The 17,696-nt window shown below is 45.6% G+C and overlaps 1 protein-coding gene across 1 annotated transcript in view; it reads right to left on the minus strand.

Annotated features, from left to right (window-relative positions):
- Nucleotides 1–214: 214 nt before the first annotated feature.
- tbx15 (T-box transcription factor 15) overlaps nucleotides 215–17,696 on the minus strand; it is a 35,842-nt gene continuing 18,360 nt past the window's right edge. Inside the window, exons 3-8 of the mRNA XM_079277595.1 lie at nucleotides 17,438–17,539; nucleotides 12,123–12,294; nucleotides 9,218–9,385; nucleotides 8,811–8,875; nucleotides 3,540–3,637; nucleotides 215–1,755 (exon numbers count right to left, since the gene is read on the minus strand). Coding sequence (XP_079133721.1) covers nucleotides 944–1,755; nucleotides 3,540–3,637; nucleotides 8,811–8,875; nucleotides 9,218–9,385; nucleotides 12,123–12,294; nucleotides 17,438–17,539 — 1,417 coding nt within the window. The 3' untranslated portion in view covers nucleotides 215–943. The remainder of the gene's footprint in view (nucleotides 1,756–3,539; nucleotides 3,638–8,810; nucleotides 8,876–9,217; nucleotides 9,386–12,122; nucleotides 12,295–17,437; nucleotides 17,540–17,696) is intronic.

Consider the following 17,696-nt stretch of genomic DNA (forward strand, 5'->3'; position numbering starts at 1 on the left):
TCATCAAAAGTTAATCCGTAAATATCTGCGTAATACAGACCATCCAGCGTGTTGAATTGTCATTACTTTGTTGATTGCGGTTGTAATTCGGTCTCGCTTCAAATTATTGTTTGATGAGCAACTGATGTCGAGAGAAAACACAGCATCCGAATGCTTTGCAGCACAACGTCTCACCTACTGACGATGAGAAGAAGAGGAACAACTCAGAACCATGTTCATGAATTAAAGCGTTTATTGAGCCTTTTTACGTGCTTGGCACCTGTATGTACATTTTTTAAAAATGCTCAAAAAAAGAATTACTTTGCCATTTATTTTTTTTCACACATTTTCTTGATGACAGCTTGACCTGTAAAGTGTTGTTATAATGCTCAGCACTTAAATACACATCTCTACAACACACCAAAACATACTTTAATTACTCTGGTTTTTGCTATTGCTTCTTTTTATAACTTTTCACACGACAGCTGTTTTAAGCTCGTTATTGATCGCATATCGCCATCTTTTATATGTATGCCTAAAAACAACAACACGTAATCCACTCAAAAATAGTGAAGCCATTCCAGTCCTGAGGATGCCGGGCCGTGAAGTCGTGTGGTGGCGGCGGGCTGAACGGGTTTTCAGTTCCTCCGCCCCCCCCCCCCCCCCCCCCCCTACTATTGCACCATAACAGCTGATAATCCCTTCTGAACCGGAGCATGTTGTTGACGTCCCTGTAATCTTCTCTTCATTAATACAAAGATAATTAAATAATAGTTTGGACTCCCTCAATAATGCTTTGTATGCGATGTCTTTTTAAAAAAACAAAAAACACATGATATCCTTTTCTGAAAGGTTTGTTTAAGGCTTCATGTAAAAAAAACACCGGTTCCACATCAAACACCGAACCGGGTTCATAGGTTTGCATTTTTCAGCCGAAAGCCTTTTCAGGCCCGATGCCAAGCGTCTACACCATGTGCATGGACATCTGAGAGGAGGAGCCGTACTGGCGGCCATCGCAGGAGCCGCCGCCCTGCTGGCCGCTGGCGTTGCCGATCATGTGCATAGTGTCCATGCTTCCGTTGGACAGGTACTGGCGCTCGGCGAAGGCCCCGGCGGGAGACGAGGAGCAGAGCAGGCCTCCCTGGGGCTTCTCGGGGCTGGCGGCCAGGCGGGGGGAGGTGGGGAAGTTGTACCCGTACAGGTTGTACGGGTTGTGCAGGGAGAACGCGTTGTAGGAGCCCTGCTGTACGTGGTGGCCCCCGCCGAACATGTGGGCGGAGGAAGGGGAGGAGCCGGACGAGGAGGACGAGCCGGAGCCGGAGCCTCCCCCGGCCTGCATCACGTACTGAAGCTGCGAGGCCGGGAAGGAGCCCAGTTGGCCCCCGTAGGCATCCATCTTGGCTCCGGGGCCACCGCCGCCGCCCGCGTGAGCGCCGCCCTGCATGCCGGCGGCGATCAAGGAGGAAGTCCTCTGCGTCAGGAAGGATTCAGAGGGCTGAGCGGAGGCCACGCCGCCGCCCGCGGCCTGGAGCCGTCCGTAGGAACTGTCGGCCAGGCCGCCGTAGCCCTGCAGGGCCGCCATGTTGCTGCGGGCGCAGGCCGGGTACTCGGACAGGCCCAGGTTGCAGAGCTGGCTTTCCCTGCAGCCCACATTGAAGGTGTTGGGGGCAAGGTGGAAGGTGGGAGGGGAGCAGGAGGGGGACAGGAGGTGGGCCGCACCAGAGGGGGAGGGGGTTCCTGTGCTGGAGGTGGTGGGAGAAGTGCCTGTGCTTCCACCTGGAAAACACACAGAGGAAGACATCGTGAAATACAGACGCTATATTCAACAGAAGACCACGACACATAATACTCAAAGACTTACATAAAAAATCAAGAGGGGAGACTCGTGGACGAGACACAAAGAAGCCAGTGTCGTTATGTTTTGTTCTCTAAACCTGACTGAGTTGTTTCTGTGATCAGATCGGCAGTAACCGACACGTGTTGCTGGACTTTCGTAGGAAATCTCACCAAAAACGACGAGTAACTTTTCGTAAGACATCGAACGAACTGTTGTATAAAGATCTGTAAAATACGTAAAGTTAAAACAGACAGAAACTGCCACATATTGGTTTCTATTCATGAAAAATAGCAAATGAAAGATGTATCATTCATTTAGATGTAACAAGCAGAAATGATAAAATATTGTTTTCTGATCCAAGAGGTTGGGACATCTCGTATTAAACCAGGAGGTATGAAATATATTGAAGCGATGTTACAGCACATCAACACAGAAAATCACCATTTAAAAAGGGGCCACAGTTGGTCCGGCCCTTCAGAGTGAAATGATAGCTGTGGGATATCGATCGCATATTCCTCCATTCATGAGAATCTGGCCGGGTTTCATCCGGCTGTTGGAGAAATTCAGCCTGAGCCGTCAAACGAGGAGCAGGAGGCAGAACTAAACAATCCGGGACTCGCTTGGCTGGGGTTCTGATTTTGCACCATATGCATTCGATAATGGGGGGATAAAGTAAGGGGGGGGGAGAGAGAGAGAGAGAGAGAGAGAGAGAGAGCAAGGTAGACTTCTAAGAGGAGAGAAGAATAGTTTGGTGATGTCATGTTTTCCTCGGGTGAGAAGGGCTCGAGGTGCTTCAGTGCCGGAGGGGAATAGTTGATTATATGAAGGGAAAAGGGTGTCTGGTGCCATAAGGGCACACACACACACACACACACACACACACACACACACACACATATATATATATACACACACACACACACACACATGGTGACGCAGAGGACTTTGATTGAACCCGAATGACTTTGAAAGCAGTTTAATGATAACAAACAGACAGAAATACGGAGCGCCACGCTGACCCTCCAGAGGTGACCGGTGGATGAAGCGGAGCGGCGCTGACGAAGACCTCGTCCCGGGGCCCTGGAGCCGAGACCAGGAAGGGGAGGGCTAGACCCCCGAGCTGACGCCAGACTCGTGTCGCGAGGAGGCCGTCCAACAAGCAACAGGGTTTTAAGTTTAAGAGTTGAGCAGACAGAGGAACAGCGCGTTGGAGCTCAAGCAAAGGAAAAGCGTCGCTGATGGAGCGTGTGCTGACGTGTGCTGACGTGTGCAGACGTGTGCAGACGGGAGAGTTCAGGTCGTGTTAATCAACACGGAGCATCAGCAATAACTCTTCTGCATTTGTGCTAAGCTGACAACAAGTTGACGCGTGGAAGTGAGCTGTCATAGAAGAGACAACAGTGAGTATTATGGGATACCACGGTGGTTCTCAGAGCGTTCAGATCTCATGTAAAATGAAGAACGGTTCAGTTCTCCGTTGTCCTGACAACAACAACGCAACATTTTTGATATGAAGACTTTACATTTCTTACGGAGCTGTGATTTTAGGCAACGTGCAACATTATGAATGTATTTGAATATTTAGAAGAAGGCTGATGGAAACATCCACATCCGAATGGAAAGCATCATTATATTCCACCAATATTGTTCTTCAGCAATGAACTGAACACATTCTGCAAAGAAGGAAACGAGAACACTGTCAGGCAGCACGGGATTCACACACCTTGCTGCTTCTGCATGTTGGTGAAGTCTTCGAACGTCAGGGTCCTCACAGGAGGTCTCCAGAAAGCATAGGTCTCCATGATGGCCTCCAGGCCCGTCCTGACCGAGACACAGACAGAGAGAGAGACACGTCAGAGAGACACTTCAGAGACACTTCAGAGAGAGACACTTCAGAGACACTTCAGAGACACGTCAGAGAGAGACTTCAGAGACACGTCAGAGAGACACTTCAGAGACACTTCAGAGAGACACTTCAGAGACACGTCAGAGAGACACTTCAGAGAGAGACACGTCAGAGAGAGACACGTCAGAGAGAGACACGTCAGAGAGACACTTCAGAGAGAGACACGTCAGAGAGAGACACGTCAGAGAGAGACACGTCAGAGAGACACGTCAGAGAGAGACACGTCAGAGAGAGACACTTCAGAGAGACACTTCAGAGAGAGACACTTCAGAGAGACACTTCAGAGAGACACTTCAGACACTTCAGAGAGAGACACTTCAGAGAGACACTTCAGAGAGAGACACTTCAGAGAGACACTTCAGAGAGAGACACTTCAGAGAGACACTTCAGAGAGAGACACTTCAGAGAGACACTTCAGAGAGAGACACTTCAGAGAGAGACACGTCAGAGAGACACTTCAGAGAGACACTTCAGAGAGACACTTCAGAGAGAGACACGTCAGAGAGAGACACTTCAGAGAGACACTTCAGAGAGAGACACGTCAGAGAGAGACACGTCAGAGAGAGACACGTCAGAGAGACACGTCAGAGAGAGACACGTCAGAGAGAGACACTTCAGAGAGACACTTCAGAGACACTTCAGAGAGAGACACTTCAGAGAGAGACACTTCAGAGAGACACTTCAGAGACAGACACGTCAGAGAGACACTTCAGAGAGAGACACTTCAGAGAGAGACACTTCAGAGAGAGACACTTCAGAGAGAGACACTTCAGACAGAGACACTTCAGAGAGACACTTCAGAGAGAGACACGTCAGAGAGAGACACGTCAGAGAGAGACACTTCAGAGAGACACTTCAGAGACACTTCAGAGAGAGACACTTCAGAGAGAGACACTTCAGAGAGAGACACTTCAGAGAGAGACACTTCAGAGACACACTTCAGAGAGAGACACTTCAGAGAGAGACACTTCAGACAGAGACACTTCAGAGAGACACTTCAGAGAGACACTTCAGAGAGACACTTCAGAGAGAGACACTTCAGAGAGACACTTCAGAGAGAGACACTTCAGAGAGAGACACTTCAGAGAGACACTTCAGAGAGAGACACTTCAGAGAGACACTTCAGAGAGAGACACTTCAGAGAGAGACACTTCAGAGACACACACTTCAGAGAGAGACACTTCAGAGACACACTTCAGAGAGAGACACTTCAGAGAGAGACACTTCAGAGAGAGACACTTCAGAGAGAGACACTTCAGAGAGACACTTCAGAGACACACTTCAGAGAGAGACACTTCAGAGAGACACTTCAGAGAGAGACACTTCAGAGAGACACTTCAGAGAGACACTTCAGAGAGACACTTCAGAGAGACACTTCAGATAGAGACACTTCAGAGAGACACTTCAGAGAGACACTTCAGACACTTCAGAGAGAGACACTTCAGAGAGACACTTCAGAGAGAGACACTTCAGAGAGACACTTCAGAGAGACACTTCAGAGAGAGACACTTCAGAGAGACACTTCAGAGAGAGACACTTCAGAGAGACACTTCAGAGAGAGACACTTCAGAGAGACACTTCAGAGAGAGACACTTCAGAGAGACACTTCAGAGAGAGACACTTCAGAGAGACACTTCAGAGAGAGACACTTCAGAGAGACACTTCAGAGAGACACTTCAGACAGAGACACTTCAGAGAGAGACACTTCAGAGAGACACTTCAGACAGAGACACTTCAGAGAGACACTTCAGAGAGAGACACTTCAGAGAGACACTTCAGAGAGAGACACTTCAGAGAGAGACACTTCAGAGAGAGACACTTCAGAGAGACACTTCAGAGAGACACTTCAGAGAGAGACACACGGTTTGTTCAGATTATCCTCGAATTGGATTAAAATCGTATTCATTTGTTGTCCTTCTGTTTTCCTTGTTTTATCTTAAAACCTGTTTCATCTTTATTAACATGAAAACTGCAACGTTAAATCATAAATGTAAGAACTGTGATGTGTTCTTATTCCCAGTCTCTTTTTTTGTTTGTACATTTTTCTTTCATCGTTAATAAAATAAAACATTTGAATCTCTTAATTTTTAGGATTTTTCTTTTCCCTTTTGGAGTATTTATTTTGTATTTATTTTCATATTTGTGAATGCAAATTAATGTGGATTTGTGATTCATTGTTTTGCGTAAATGGAAATTTACAAAATACTTACTAAATAGAACAACATATTTAAGGTAAAAACAATAACACTGTTCATGCAGTGCTGTAGATGAAGTCATTTTTATTATGTACTTCCTATTCAACTGTAACACACTTTATATTGACGATACATTTGACATAATAAACGCTTCTTTTAACTGTATTATTATAAAACAAAAGCCCAATGCATGACTGTCTGTGTTGATGGATGTAAAAGAGAGAATATTCGTGAATAAGAGTAAATTGATATGGAATCCATCAGCTGACGAGAGAGAGGAAGTGATGTTGTGTGAATGAGGGAGGGGGAGGAGTCTGCTCTCTGGAAACTGGATCCATTAAAACAAGGAGCATGTATTTTACTGCGCACATACATGTGGGTGACGTTTCCCCCCCGTCACCGTGTTATTTTAGGGCCACTAACTCCTCGGCCTCGTTAGTGCGGCACGTTAACCGTCCGGGGCCCTCGCCATCACTGCACTCATTCATACCAACCGAAACCCCACAAATGAGCTGTATCGCTCTGCTGCAGGCCGTAAAGTCTGTAACACCTCAGCTGGGGGGACGTTCACATTAAGACGCTGTTAAGAAAGTCAGAGGAAGGAAAACTTCATTTTGAGAATTGGCACTGCAGGTCTGCCCCGTCTATTTATGCTGAACTTCCCCTCAGTGTGGGATTCGTTGGTAACGTTCCACAGGAAACACTGCCGTCACTCTGAAGCTAAAACACAAAGAACTGACTGCTAACGTCGCTCACATCCGATACCAACACAGACGAACAAGAGATGCCTCACCTGTTTTTACGTCTGCAGCTTCTTGTTTTAAATTGATAAATAAATGCAACTTTATGCATCTAATATTATTAGAATGAATATTAATAATGATACATTCAAATAACACTAATAATACATTATAATCAATACATTTAATTCATATAAAAATGACCAGCAACACTTACAATGAGATCTGGCCCCATGGAAGGAAAGAGTGACTTCCAGTATAAGATCAATTAAACTCCTAAATGACTATAATTAGCAAAAGCAGCATAAAGGTCAAGGGTCAGAGCTGGAGCTCACTTACAATATTCTCGACTGATCAAAGATTAGAAATAAGCAGCTGTCGACGCAGAGAACAGACTTTTTAAGACGACTGTGAAGTCACACGCTCCGTTATCTTTTCATCTCTTGCTTTCCTGCAATGACATTCTGATGCCAGTTCATAAATCAAACAGTCTATTGTTTGAAAAAACGACAAAAAGAAAGCTCTTGCGTGCCAATAATGCAGACCAGATGGAGGAGGGGGGGCTGCTTTCATGTGCGGAGGGGTCTGGTGGTTCAGTGTACACCCCCCTCTGCTTCCTCCTCTCCTCCACTAATGTTGAATATGATAATTCAGAGACAGAGGCAGAGAGAGAGAGAGAGAGAGAGACAGAGGGAGAGAGAGAGAGAGAGAGAGGGAGACAGCGGCAGAGAGAGAGAGAGAGACAGAGAGAGACAGAGAGAGAGGGAGAGCGAGAGAGAGGGAGAGAGAGAGAGACAGAGAAAGAGGGAGAGCGAGAGAGAGAGAAGCTGGAGAGGAAGCGAGTGAGGAGGAAACTCATCGAGGAAGACAAACTCAAACGTATCTAAAGTTCTGTCTGAGAACAAACTCATTGAGAGGAAACGTCTTCAAAGACGTTTCGTTACATTACAGACATTTAGAGACTCTACAGGTGAATATTCACCACTTCATCACTCACATTAAGAGACTCTACAGGTGAATATTCACCACTTCATCACTCACATGAAGAAGACTCTACAGGTGAACATTCACCACTTCATCACTCACATGAAGAAGACTCTACAGGTGAATATTCACCACTTCATCACTCACATGAAGAAGACTCTACAGGTGAATAGAGTCACAACATGAACTCATAACTTAATGTGTATTTTGGATGTTTTCTTTCCTCGCGTCTGAAAGAAAACATGTTGCGGAAGTAAAATAGACGGGAGCATGAAAAGCTAGCCTGTAACGTCTCGCCTGTAACGTGTGCAATGAAACATCATGGTCAGCATTAATAACCCTGTAAGCATGGATTTGGTGATTTGCAGGTCTGAAGATGTCTCGACGTCGAGGTAGAAGTGATCCACACTTCAGCTCTGCAGCTCCTGTGTGTGTGTGTGTGTGTGTGTGTGTGTGTGTGTGTGTGTGTGTGTGTGTGTGTGTGTGTGTGTGTGTGTGTGTGTGTGCATGTGCACCTCTGTGTCTGTCCACGGATAATATCTCATCCTGCTGCAGCACACTGCACAATATTTTGGGTGTCCAGTGTTGGCAGCATGTTGAAGGACCCCTCATGGTTTGCGATGACGAGCACCTTCTCTGAACACCTTTACTGCCTGCTCTCATTGACTGCCTGCTCTCATTGACTGTCTGCTCTCATTGACTGCCTGCTCTCATTGACTGTCTGCTCTCATTGACTGCCTGCTCTCATTGACTGTCTGCTCTCATTGACTGCCTGCTCTCATTGACTGTCTGCTCTCATTGACTGCCTGCTCTCATTGACTGTCTGCTCTCATTGACTGCCTGCTCTCATTGACTGTCTGCTCTCATTGACTGCCTGCTCTCATTGACTGCCTGCTCTCATTGACTGCCTGCTCTCATTGACTGTCTGCTCTCATTGACTGTCTGCTCTCATTGACTGCCTGCTCTCATTGACTGCCTGCTCTCATTGACTGCCTGCCGACTCCTCACTCACCACTGTGAAGATTTGCTCTCTTCAGCTGTTCTTATTCGCTACGTTCTATCTTTACACCATCATTAAAGGTCACACAGATGATCTGTGTGGCTGATATAAAACTGCAACAGGCTGTGTTGTGCAGCTGCTCCGTCAACAAACAGACGTGGTGACGGACCTGTTTCTTCCAGAGTCCCTGAATCCTTTGGCGAACGGGTTTCGGTCGATCTTTAGTCTGGTGATCTGCAGACAAGAAGAACGTGGAGAGATGTTTGTGATTGTTGCAGCTTAAAATGCACTTAAATACGTCAACATTTCTCTGCTTTTTTTCCTGTAAGTCGTGGTAATACTAAAGGCTGCAAGTCATCCTTTGTTTGTGCTTCTGCACATTCTTTCTCTACACCATCAAGAAGGAAACGTTGCTAATTAGCTCCATGATCAGAATGTGAAGCATTCTTCTGATTCACCCATCAACCATTTGAAAGAGGTCAGAGGGATTGTTGAGATTCTAAGATTTGCACATTTGTGGGGCGCGTGATTAACGTGATGGAATAATAATGACAATAATAAGGAGAGTGAACACACCTGCTGGTTCTGGTAGGCAGTGACGGTGGTGAAGACGGTCTCGGGGAAGCTGAAGGTCTTGACTCCCTCTCCGCTCGGCACCGCCTTGTTTTGAGACAGCTCGCTGCTGAAGTCCTTCCTGATGACGTGAACACGAGGCTGATACTTGTGCATCGAGTGGAGGATGATCTGAAGACGCGAGAGGAAAAGAAGGTCAAGTTTTGTTCTGCAATCATCAGCTACGCCGTATATCAAGGTCCTTGTAGTGAACAATCATAAATAGATGTTTTATTTTTACTATTATGTGTTAATAAGACTATATAAGAGTTAAAGCATTATGAACACGTTATTGTTCGATAATAAGACATTTCTGTTCACAGTTTATAAACGTCTTAAGAACGTTAACAAAAGCCTTATGAGTTTCTCATAACAAAGCATGAGAAATAGATTTTATTTAATAAGTTTAACTTATTAAGGCATTGTTAAATGCCTGCATTAAGGCTGAAAATGCACAAAAAGAATCTTTAAAAAACGGTTAATTTGAGCATAAAAAAGGATTTATTAACGTTAAGAAGGCATTCTTCTCGCTTTAGATTCTGTAGCTGCAAAAAGCATAATTAACTGTTAATGAATGCAAAATGAAATATCTCTTGATCTAATCATGGAGTAAAAACGTTGGTAAAGGTTTGATGATGATATAATAAATATAAATAAATACGTTATTATAGACAATCATAACAAACTCATAAGGCTTTTAAGTAGTCAATAAACTGTTCTTATAAATGATTATAAATGTCTTATAGTATAACAATAAACATGTTTAAAATGCTATTATTAACACTTAGTCTTATTAACACGTCAATAACTAATGAGGGACTTATTACCTATTAATGAAGCTCATTATAAGGACCTTAACATGAAGAGTTACTCAAATATCTTCCTCTCTTTCTTTAATCCCTCTGAAGTCATAACTGCAGGTAAAAGTCTAAATAAATACATTTCTATGAATCTGTTTTTGCTTGTAATACAAAATGAAATTACCGGAGAAAACATTGCTTTAATGGCCCGGTGACAAGCTGCATGAGTAAAAGATGTTAAACGTCTGTGGATCACGTTTCAGAGGATTGGACGAGTAGTTGTGAAGGATCCGGGTTAGGAAGTGATTTTGGTCTTCAGACATTAAGAGGTACAAATCTACACGAGCCTTTATCAACTCTGCACAACTTAAAGTCTCAGCCTGTAATTCCACGCTCTCAAAGTCTTTCTGTATATTTCTGCAACAATTAGCTCCACTGCTCCATCAGAGCCACGTGACGCGAAGCGGAAACCGAGTTCTCACTGCGACGACGCTCGCCGGAGGGCCGAGGATTACTTCACAGCGGAGCGGCGGCGTCAGACGGTGTCGGCCTCAGCCTCGCCTCGGGGCCTCGGTCTGCTCCTGATTAATCTGAGAGCGAGAAAAACCTTCTCAGAGCCGAGAGGTCCCTCAGCTCTGCTGCGAGCAGAGGGGGTCATTTCAAACAGGGCTGTGGGGGGGCAGAGTCCCAGAAACTCTACTTCATGTTCCAGACCTCAGATCACAGTATGATGGGAGGCTGCTGGATACACACCATTCATGCTAATCATCTCCCTCAGCATGTTCGCCTCCATCTGCCCAGAAGTCACCTGTCAATCAAACTGCGTGGGCGGAGCTGCGGAGTCCTTCTCCTCACACGCTCAGCAGATGTTGTGCAAAAATTGTGTTCACCAACAAACAGAAAATGGATGTCGTCAGGCTGTGGTTTTACAAGAAAGGGAGGAAATACTTCCAAATGTTTCCCGTCGGTGCTCTTTACGCCGTTGCAGACGTTAGAGGAGAAACAGCGAATCGGTTCATGATGGAGGTTGAACCACAGTCATGTTTTAGGAATAGAGATTTCACTCAGGGCCCTGAGGAGCCTGAGCTGATGTCGACTCTGAACTACAGAAGACTCGGAGGGCGGCTGGAGGACAGCTGACCGCCGCTCAAACACAATCAGGCTGAAGAGCCGATGTTTTCATTCAGCGACGCGCTTTTTCAACACTCTTTGAAAATCCTCTGGACGTTCACACCCTGAGAGACAAGACGCGTCCCGCTCGTGTCTCCGCTCGTTACCTTTAAAAAATAGTTCGGAAGAAAAGTATTTTCTGAGCTTTATTGCCGGTTTAATCATAACGGACCGACCAAAGTTAATAATCAAAAGCTAATACACTTTCTTCCACCTGATATTGCCCCTTTTTCCCATGAAACCGATTTCTAACTCCAGAACAGCCATAAGCGCCAATAAGGGACTGACTTTAGCTCGCTGCCCACTCGCTGATTACACACGAGGACGGCAGTAAATCCAGCAAATTCTGGCCTTAACTTGATGCATTAGAGTTAAATATTCACCTATAACCACATGACACATCCAGAGCAGCCAAGAACCAATCAGAGACTGACTTCAGCTCGCCACCTCTGTTACTGACTGGCTGCAGGCGAGGCAGTAAATCAGGCGGATTGTGGTCGGACTTAACGTTTAGCTCGGCGGTGTGGCTGCTGGAGCGTCCTACAAATCAAATCCAATCATTAATGCCTTTAACGAAACCGTTTAGTTACAAAAACGCTCACGTGAGAAATATCAGAATTAAATGTGCACAAGCGAGCAACACGTGCAGAGGAAAAGTCAGCTCTGAAGATGAAATAAAGAAAGTTATCTTATTGCTGTTTATGTGCAAAACAAACAACAGAAATGTGCAACTCAATATCGCTCCCAGCGTGGGAAGAATTAGCATATCTCTCATTAATATGGAGGTCTCTAAAGATGCTCTAAATATCTAAATGGAGTCATATACAAACACAAAGATGCCGTAACAAATGTTCAGTGAAAACATCCAGCGGTGCAGATAAGGAGACGAGGTCTCTTACGTGTCCCTGGTCATCCAGCTCGTTGTTGGTGAGTTTGAGCTTGTCGAAGCTGACCACCTGCCTCATCCAGGTGTCCCCCGAGGACAGAGAGTCCGGGTGGATGTAAGCCCGCGGAGGCACCGGGGAGTCGGCGTTTCCCGCCACCATCCACTTGGAGCTGTGGTACACGTACCTGGAAGACAAGACGGGAGGGGAAACTTAACACAGACGCACACCTGGAAGACCAGAAAGGCGGGACTTAAAAGCACCACCGAAGAAGAATTCAGAAAGAGAAAAGAAACACTCGACTTTTATTTTAAAGACGGCAACAGAAGAAGCAGATGTTCAGTATTTGTAACCTGCACATTAAATGATTACACCTCGACTACATTTGGTCGTTTACAATTTTACAGTCAAAGTTTTGTCAACCATATTAATGAAGGGTGGATGAAACATGAATGAATGACTACATTATTTCACATTTCACTTAAAGTGTGAACGCAAACGTCCTCCTCCAGCAACGTTATTGGATATATACTCTGAGAATGTTGTTATTGGGCAGAAGATCAGAACAATCTGCAGGATTAATATCCTGCTCGTCTCTTCCCTGTTCCTGAGGCTCATCGGAGTCTCGAGGTCGCTTCAGGGTTCAACGGTTTCTTCTCGAGGCTGTTTGGCTCCAAACAGTCGGCCACATTGCCACAACACGGGCTTTAAGGACCCATGTGTTGTTTCTTCATTGTGCTTGACATTTCTACAAAGAGCAACATAAAGTATTCCATATGCAGTCACACACTCCGCCGCATACTTTCAATTCAGCAAAGCAATAACATTTTGATGATGTTGTGTGTGAGTTTTGGGCGTCGACTCGCTGCGTCCCACCCGTTAAACAGCAGGGAGAGAGAAGAAAGACGCGGAATTTTGACTGAAAACAAGTCGACAGACCAGCAGCCAACACTGGAGGCATTGTTTGAAAAGACAAAGACAAAGGGAACAGAAAGGAAAGGAAAGGAGGGCAGAGGAGTGTAAGGAAAGGAAGTAGCAAAGAAATGCATGGACAGAAAAAAGGGCAGCAAGGAAAAGAAAGTCATCAAGAGAGGACGGATGAAAGAGAAGGTGGAGGACAGGAGGAGCGGCAGAGCGAGGTTGAGAATAAGTGGAGGAGAGCGAGTGTGAAGCACAGCTGTTTGCCTTTAGTTCTGTCCAAAGTGTTTTATCTGCAGCGTCTCTGCCAAACTCATCACTCACTCCTGAAACATCGACAAAACTCTCATTTGGTCCTTTTGTTATTGCCTCGAAGGGGCTGCACCACCCCGTCACACGCACACACACACACACACACACACATATATATATAAATATAAGAATATTATTCAAGCACAAACAAAACAGCTCACATCTTCACATATTTAAACGCATCAGGGGCGTAAAGTGAGCTCAATGTGACTTTGAACATTTAGTTTGACTGAAAATGAAACTTCTAGGAAGTGTTTCAAGTCTTCTTCAATACAGCATGATGTTCATTTCGTACATTATGGTCCATTTAGAGTCACACAGACCATAAAGCAGGGGATGCTTTAGGGCGGGGCTACACGGTGATTGACAGGTCTCTACCAGAGACGTACACGGCGTCTCTACGTCGCTCCTGCTCACTCCAGATATGGTCACTTCCTGTTTATCTGTTGCCAAAAAACAACAACATTGAAACGGCCGTATTCCAGGAGTGTGTCGGCAAAATCACCGAACTCGAGGCTTCAAAACGGCCGTTCACAAACCAATGATGTCGTGATGACTACGTCCTCTTCTGACATAAAGGCTTTGGTCAGTATGTGCAGCACAACACAGGTCTGGACTCGAGTCACTGACTCACATTGAAAATATCAGTTAATAGGTGACATGTGGGGCAATGAACCTTTAACTAGCTGCTTGTTTTTTACTTTATCTAACACCAACACACACCTCCACACACAGCTCTGACTTTTGACCTAAACACACACACACACACACACACACACACATACGCACACACACACGTACACACAAATGGTGCCAGGCGTTTGTGTAATTTCCTGTTTGGAGCTCTGTTTAGGGTTTCTCTCGGTGTAGCAGGGAAAGTGTTAAGAACGAGGAAACTTTAGCCCCAAACAGGACTGGAAATCTGATTAGCCCCCCCCCCCCCCCCCCCCCCCGCTTTCATCTTTCATAAATCTGCCATCTGGCACCCGATCAATAAAGACTGGACTTTATGTGACACTCTTATTGGACAGATGGGGGGGGGGGGGGGGGGGGGCCTTTCCCTTCTCAGCCAACACGAAAACCACACAGCTGACAAAACCACAAACTGTGATACACACTCTCATTCTCTCCCACACACACACACAATCACACCCACTGGGACAAACACACACTCAACAATGCGCTCTCACCTCATCACACATGCTAACACGGGCCGGCATGCACATAAACACACACACACACACACACACACACACACTTTCCAAACCGAGGCTGTATATTGGATTACTGTACTGACAGAGTAAATATTGCTATTGAATTACCATTCAGGGTTGACTGGTGTGTGTGTTCTGAGTTTGTAAGAGAAGACCAACAGCTTTGAGTGAGTATGTGTGTGTGTGTGTGTGTGTGTGTGTGTGTGTGTTGGATTCTTATGAGGACCAAATGTCCTCACACAAAGACAGATACGTGACATGGAGAGCAGGATTAGTGTTTATAGGATGTAAGGTTAGACTGAGGCTCAGCTTTGGGTTTGGGGTTGGGATAGTGATCTCTATGTATTTAATGATGATGTCCTCACAAGTATAGTCACACAAATGCATGTGTGTGTGTGTGTGTATGTGTGTGTGTGTGTGTGTGTGTGTGCGCTGGAGGAGCCAGGCGGCCCCCACGTTCAGCGGCTTAGAGCTCGGAGCAAACCGAGCGACTGTCCACATGAAAGAGCGGTAATATATGGAGCTTTAACGAGCGCGGTACCAATGTTCCTAAAGAGGGGCAGGGAGCCCAAGTAAAGCAAGTCCATTCCAATAAAGACCTTATTTCCAGACCCCTAAACTCCCCCCAGTCCCATGAGACACACCAGTGGCAGCTCAGCTCAGCCTGCAAAGGACTGCGGTAGATCCCCCAGCAGGAAGAAAACCCGATTCACGTTAATGAGATCTTCTGGCCTCTAAAGAGTCCTCCGTGGTGTCTTGGTTCATGGTGGCAGAACGCGATGAACGCCATGAAATGTAACGAAAATGCACACATGGCAGAGGACACTTTATTTGTGTTAAATGCGCTCAGCTGCAAAGGAAGGCCTTTAAAACACTGTTGTTAGAGACACGTCCCTCATGTTACGTCTCCTACAAAGTGAATTACTGTCCCGGTTTTTCGGATATAAATTCTCTGACTTTACATTTGAACTTAACAGAACAATTCTGGTGATATTCTATATTTTTCTTCTTGTCAAAAGAACCCACGTCTTATTCCTCTGAGCCATTGAGCTCATGATGAACATGGGTAGTTTCATAAACTACCCATGATGCGTCCCGGTGTCTTAAATACTCAATAGAGCACCAAATATGTATCATTCCGCCACTGAAAATAGTCCCCAACAAATGCACAGTGTACACCTGTTTGAGTGAAGTTTGATAAAAAACTACAGCGGCCAGCTGTTTGAGGACATTACTACGATTTAATATTCATGAGCCGTTTTTAGAGATTTACATCTTCAACAAGTGAATAAATGGATTCATGCAGTGCAGCCGCCGACAGCTGCACACGTGCACGACATCCTTTGTTTGTTGTGTTTTACTGAACGTGAGAGAGAAGTGTGACTGCGTGGCGATGAACGCAGTGAACACATAACCTGCCGTCACAGGCTGCCGACAGACGGGACTCACTACGACCCGGTCGCCACAACAAATGTTTGGATCGTGTGTTTCTATAAACCACAGGACACGTTGGATGTCAAAGCTTTGGAACCAAAAATATGTTTCATAAATGGTTCACTCAGAAACACACAACGCCAAAGCGATTGGTCGGGTTCAGGCAACAAAAGGACTGAGTTAATGTGAGAACAGAGATCATGTGGTAAACTAATAACGCGAACAAATGGTGAAGTGTGAGACCCTTCCAGCCGCGTGACAGCTGAAACCATGCATTGGCATGAACTCCTTTTGTTTTTTTTGCAGAATTTGAAAATATGTAGTCGATGTCCAGCCTTGTTCTTGTAGATTAATACTTCGCTGAATGAGGTTCATCTTTCCGCTTCACTCTTCCATAAGTGTCCAAAAGCTGCTTCAGAGGCTCATTTTGCGAAGTCTCAACAAAAAAAAAGGAATTTCAAGCTTCAATTCTAAACAGCATCACAAAACACACGGCCTCCTCATTTCAGATGGAACTGGCAGCTCTGGGTTGTTTGCCACATCATCACTTCATCACACAGTCACATCCGGTTTCTGCATCACTGAGTACGCAGGTAAACGTCACATATCTCACTCTGTCAAAACACCTGAAAAGATGATATTGAGCCACAGAGGCCACTCTTTAAGAAACGGCCGGCAGGTATACGAGCAGCATCGCACATTTTCTTTCCATCTCCGCCTCACGTTTCCCCCGTTCCCGTCATTAGACGTGAATGTTGAGCGTTGTCCTGTTTGCAGCCTCTGCTCTGCTGCCAGAGGCTGCAAACAGGATGATGAATACATTTCAATCTCCTCTCTCTGCGCTCGAGTAGCGCGGGCCAGGATATCCGTCTTATTACAAACCCAGAGAGGTCCATCATGTACATGCAAACCGTCCTCCAGCACATGCACACTTTAATCACACGCTCGCATCCCTTCACTGACGCGGGGTTGGAGTAACTGCTTCCTGCGTGTTGCCAAGAAGAAGACGGGAACATCGCTCGTTGGGAGTTACGAGAAATCTGCTCAATGGATATCTTTTGTTCGGTCCGGATCCTGTTTACACGGCACGAGAAAACCGCACAAAGATGAGCGAAAAATCCAACCGGGTTCAAAATGCTCGGACCGACATCTTAGAATCATCCAGGAACATACAGTTGTGTGCTCCAGCTGTGGCCTCGGCACAAGTCCGGGCCTCGATCGTGCCTTTCATGCAGATATGTGACTGTGCGTGTGCACATTATGTACAGCTGTGCGTTTGTTAACATTCCTGCAAACTAAAGTGGCCGAAAGCTGCTTTTTCTCTTCTGTGTGTGCAAAATACAAAAAAAAGAGCGTAAATAAAAATGTGCAAACATCATTTTGTGAGGTTTTACGATGTAAAACTGTTCATGAGGACACCGACGCAGCCATTCACTTCCACTCATGAGGTACCTGTATCTCTTGTTGTCCACGGGCACGATGTCCATGGCGATGTAATACTGCTGATGAGGGTCCAGACCGGCGACCTTTACTCTCATGGCAGGAAACATCCTCCTGAAGGAGAAAAGGCAACATGTAGGTGAGCCACACTTATCCGTCTCTCTCCATCGCTTACGTAAATGAACAAATAAATGAGCAGTGTGCTGAAAATCACAGAAACCAGACTGATGGAGTCAGCAGCTGTTGTAAAGCAGCCTGAACACATTCAGAG

Source organism: Melanostigma gelatinosum, assembly GCF_949748355.1.
Source record: "Melanostigma gelatinosum genome assembly, chromosome: 10".
Classification (NCBI taxonomy): Eukaryota; Metazoa; Chordata; class Actinopteri; order Perciformes; family Zoarcidae; genus Melanostigma; species Melanostigma gelatinosum.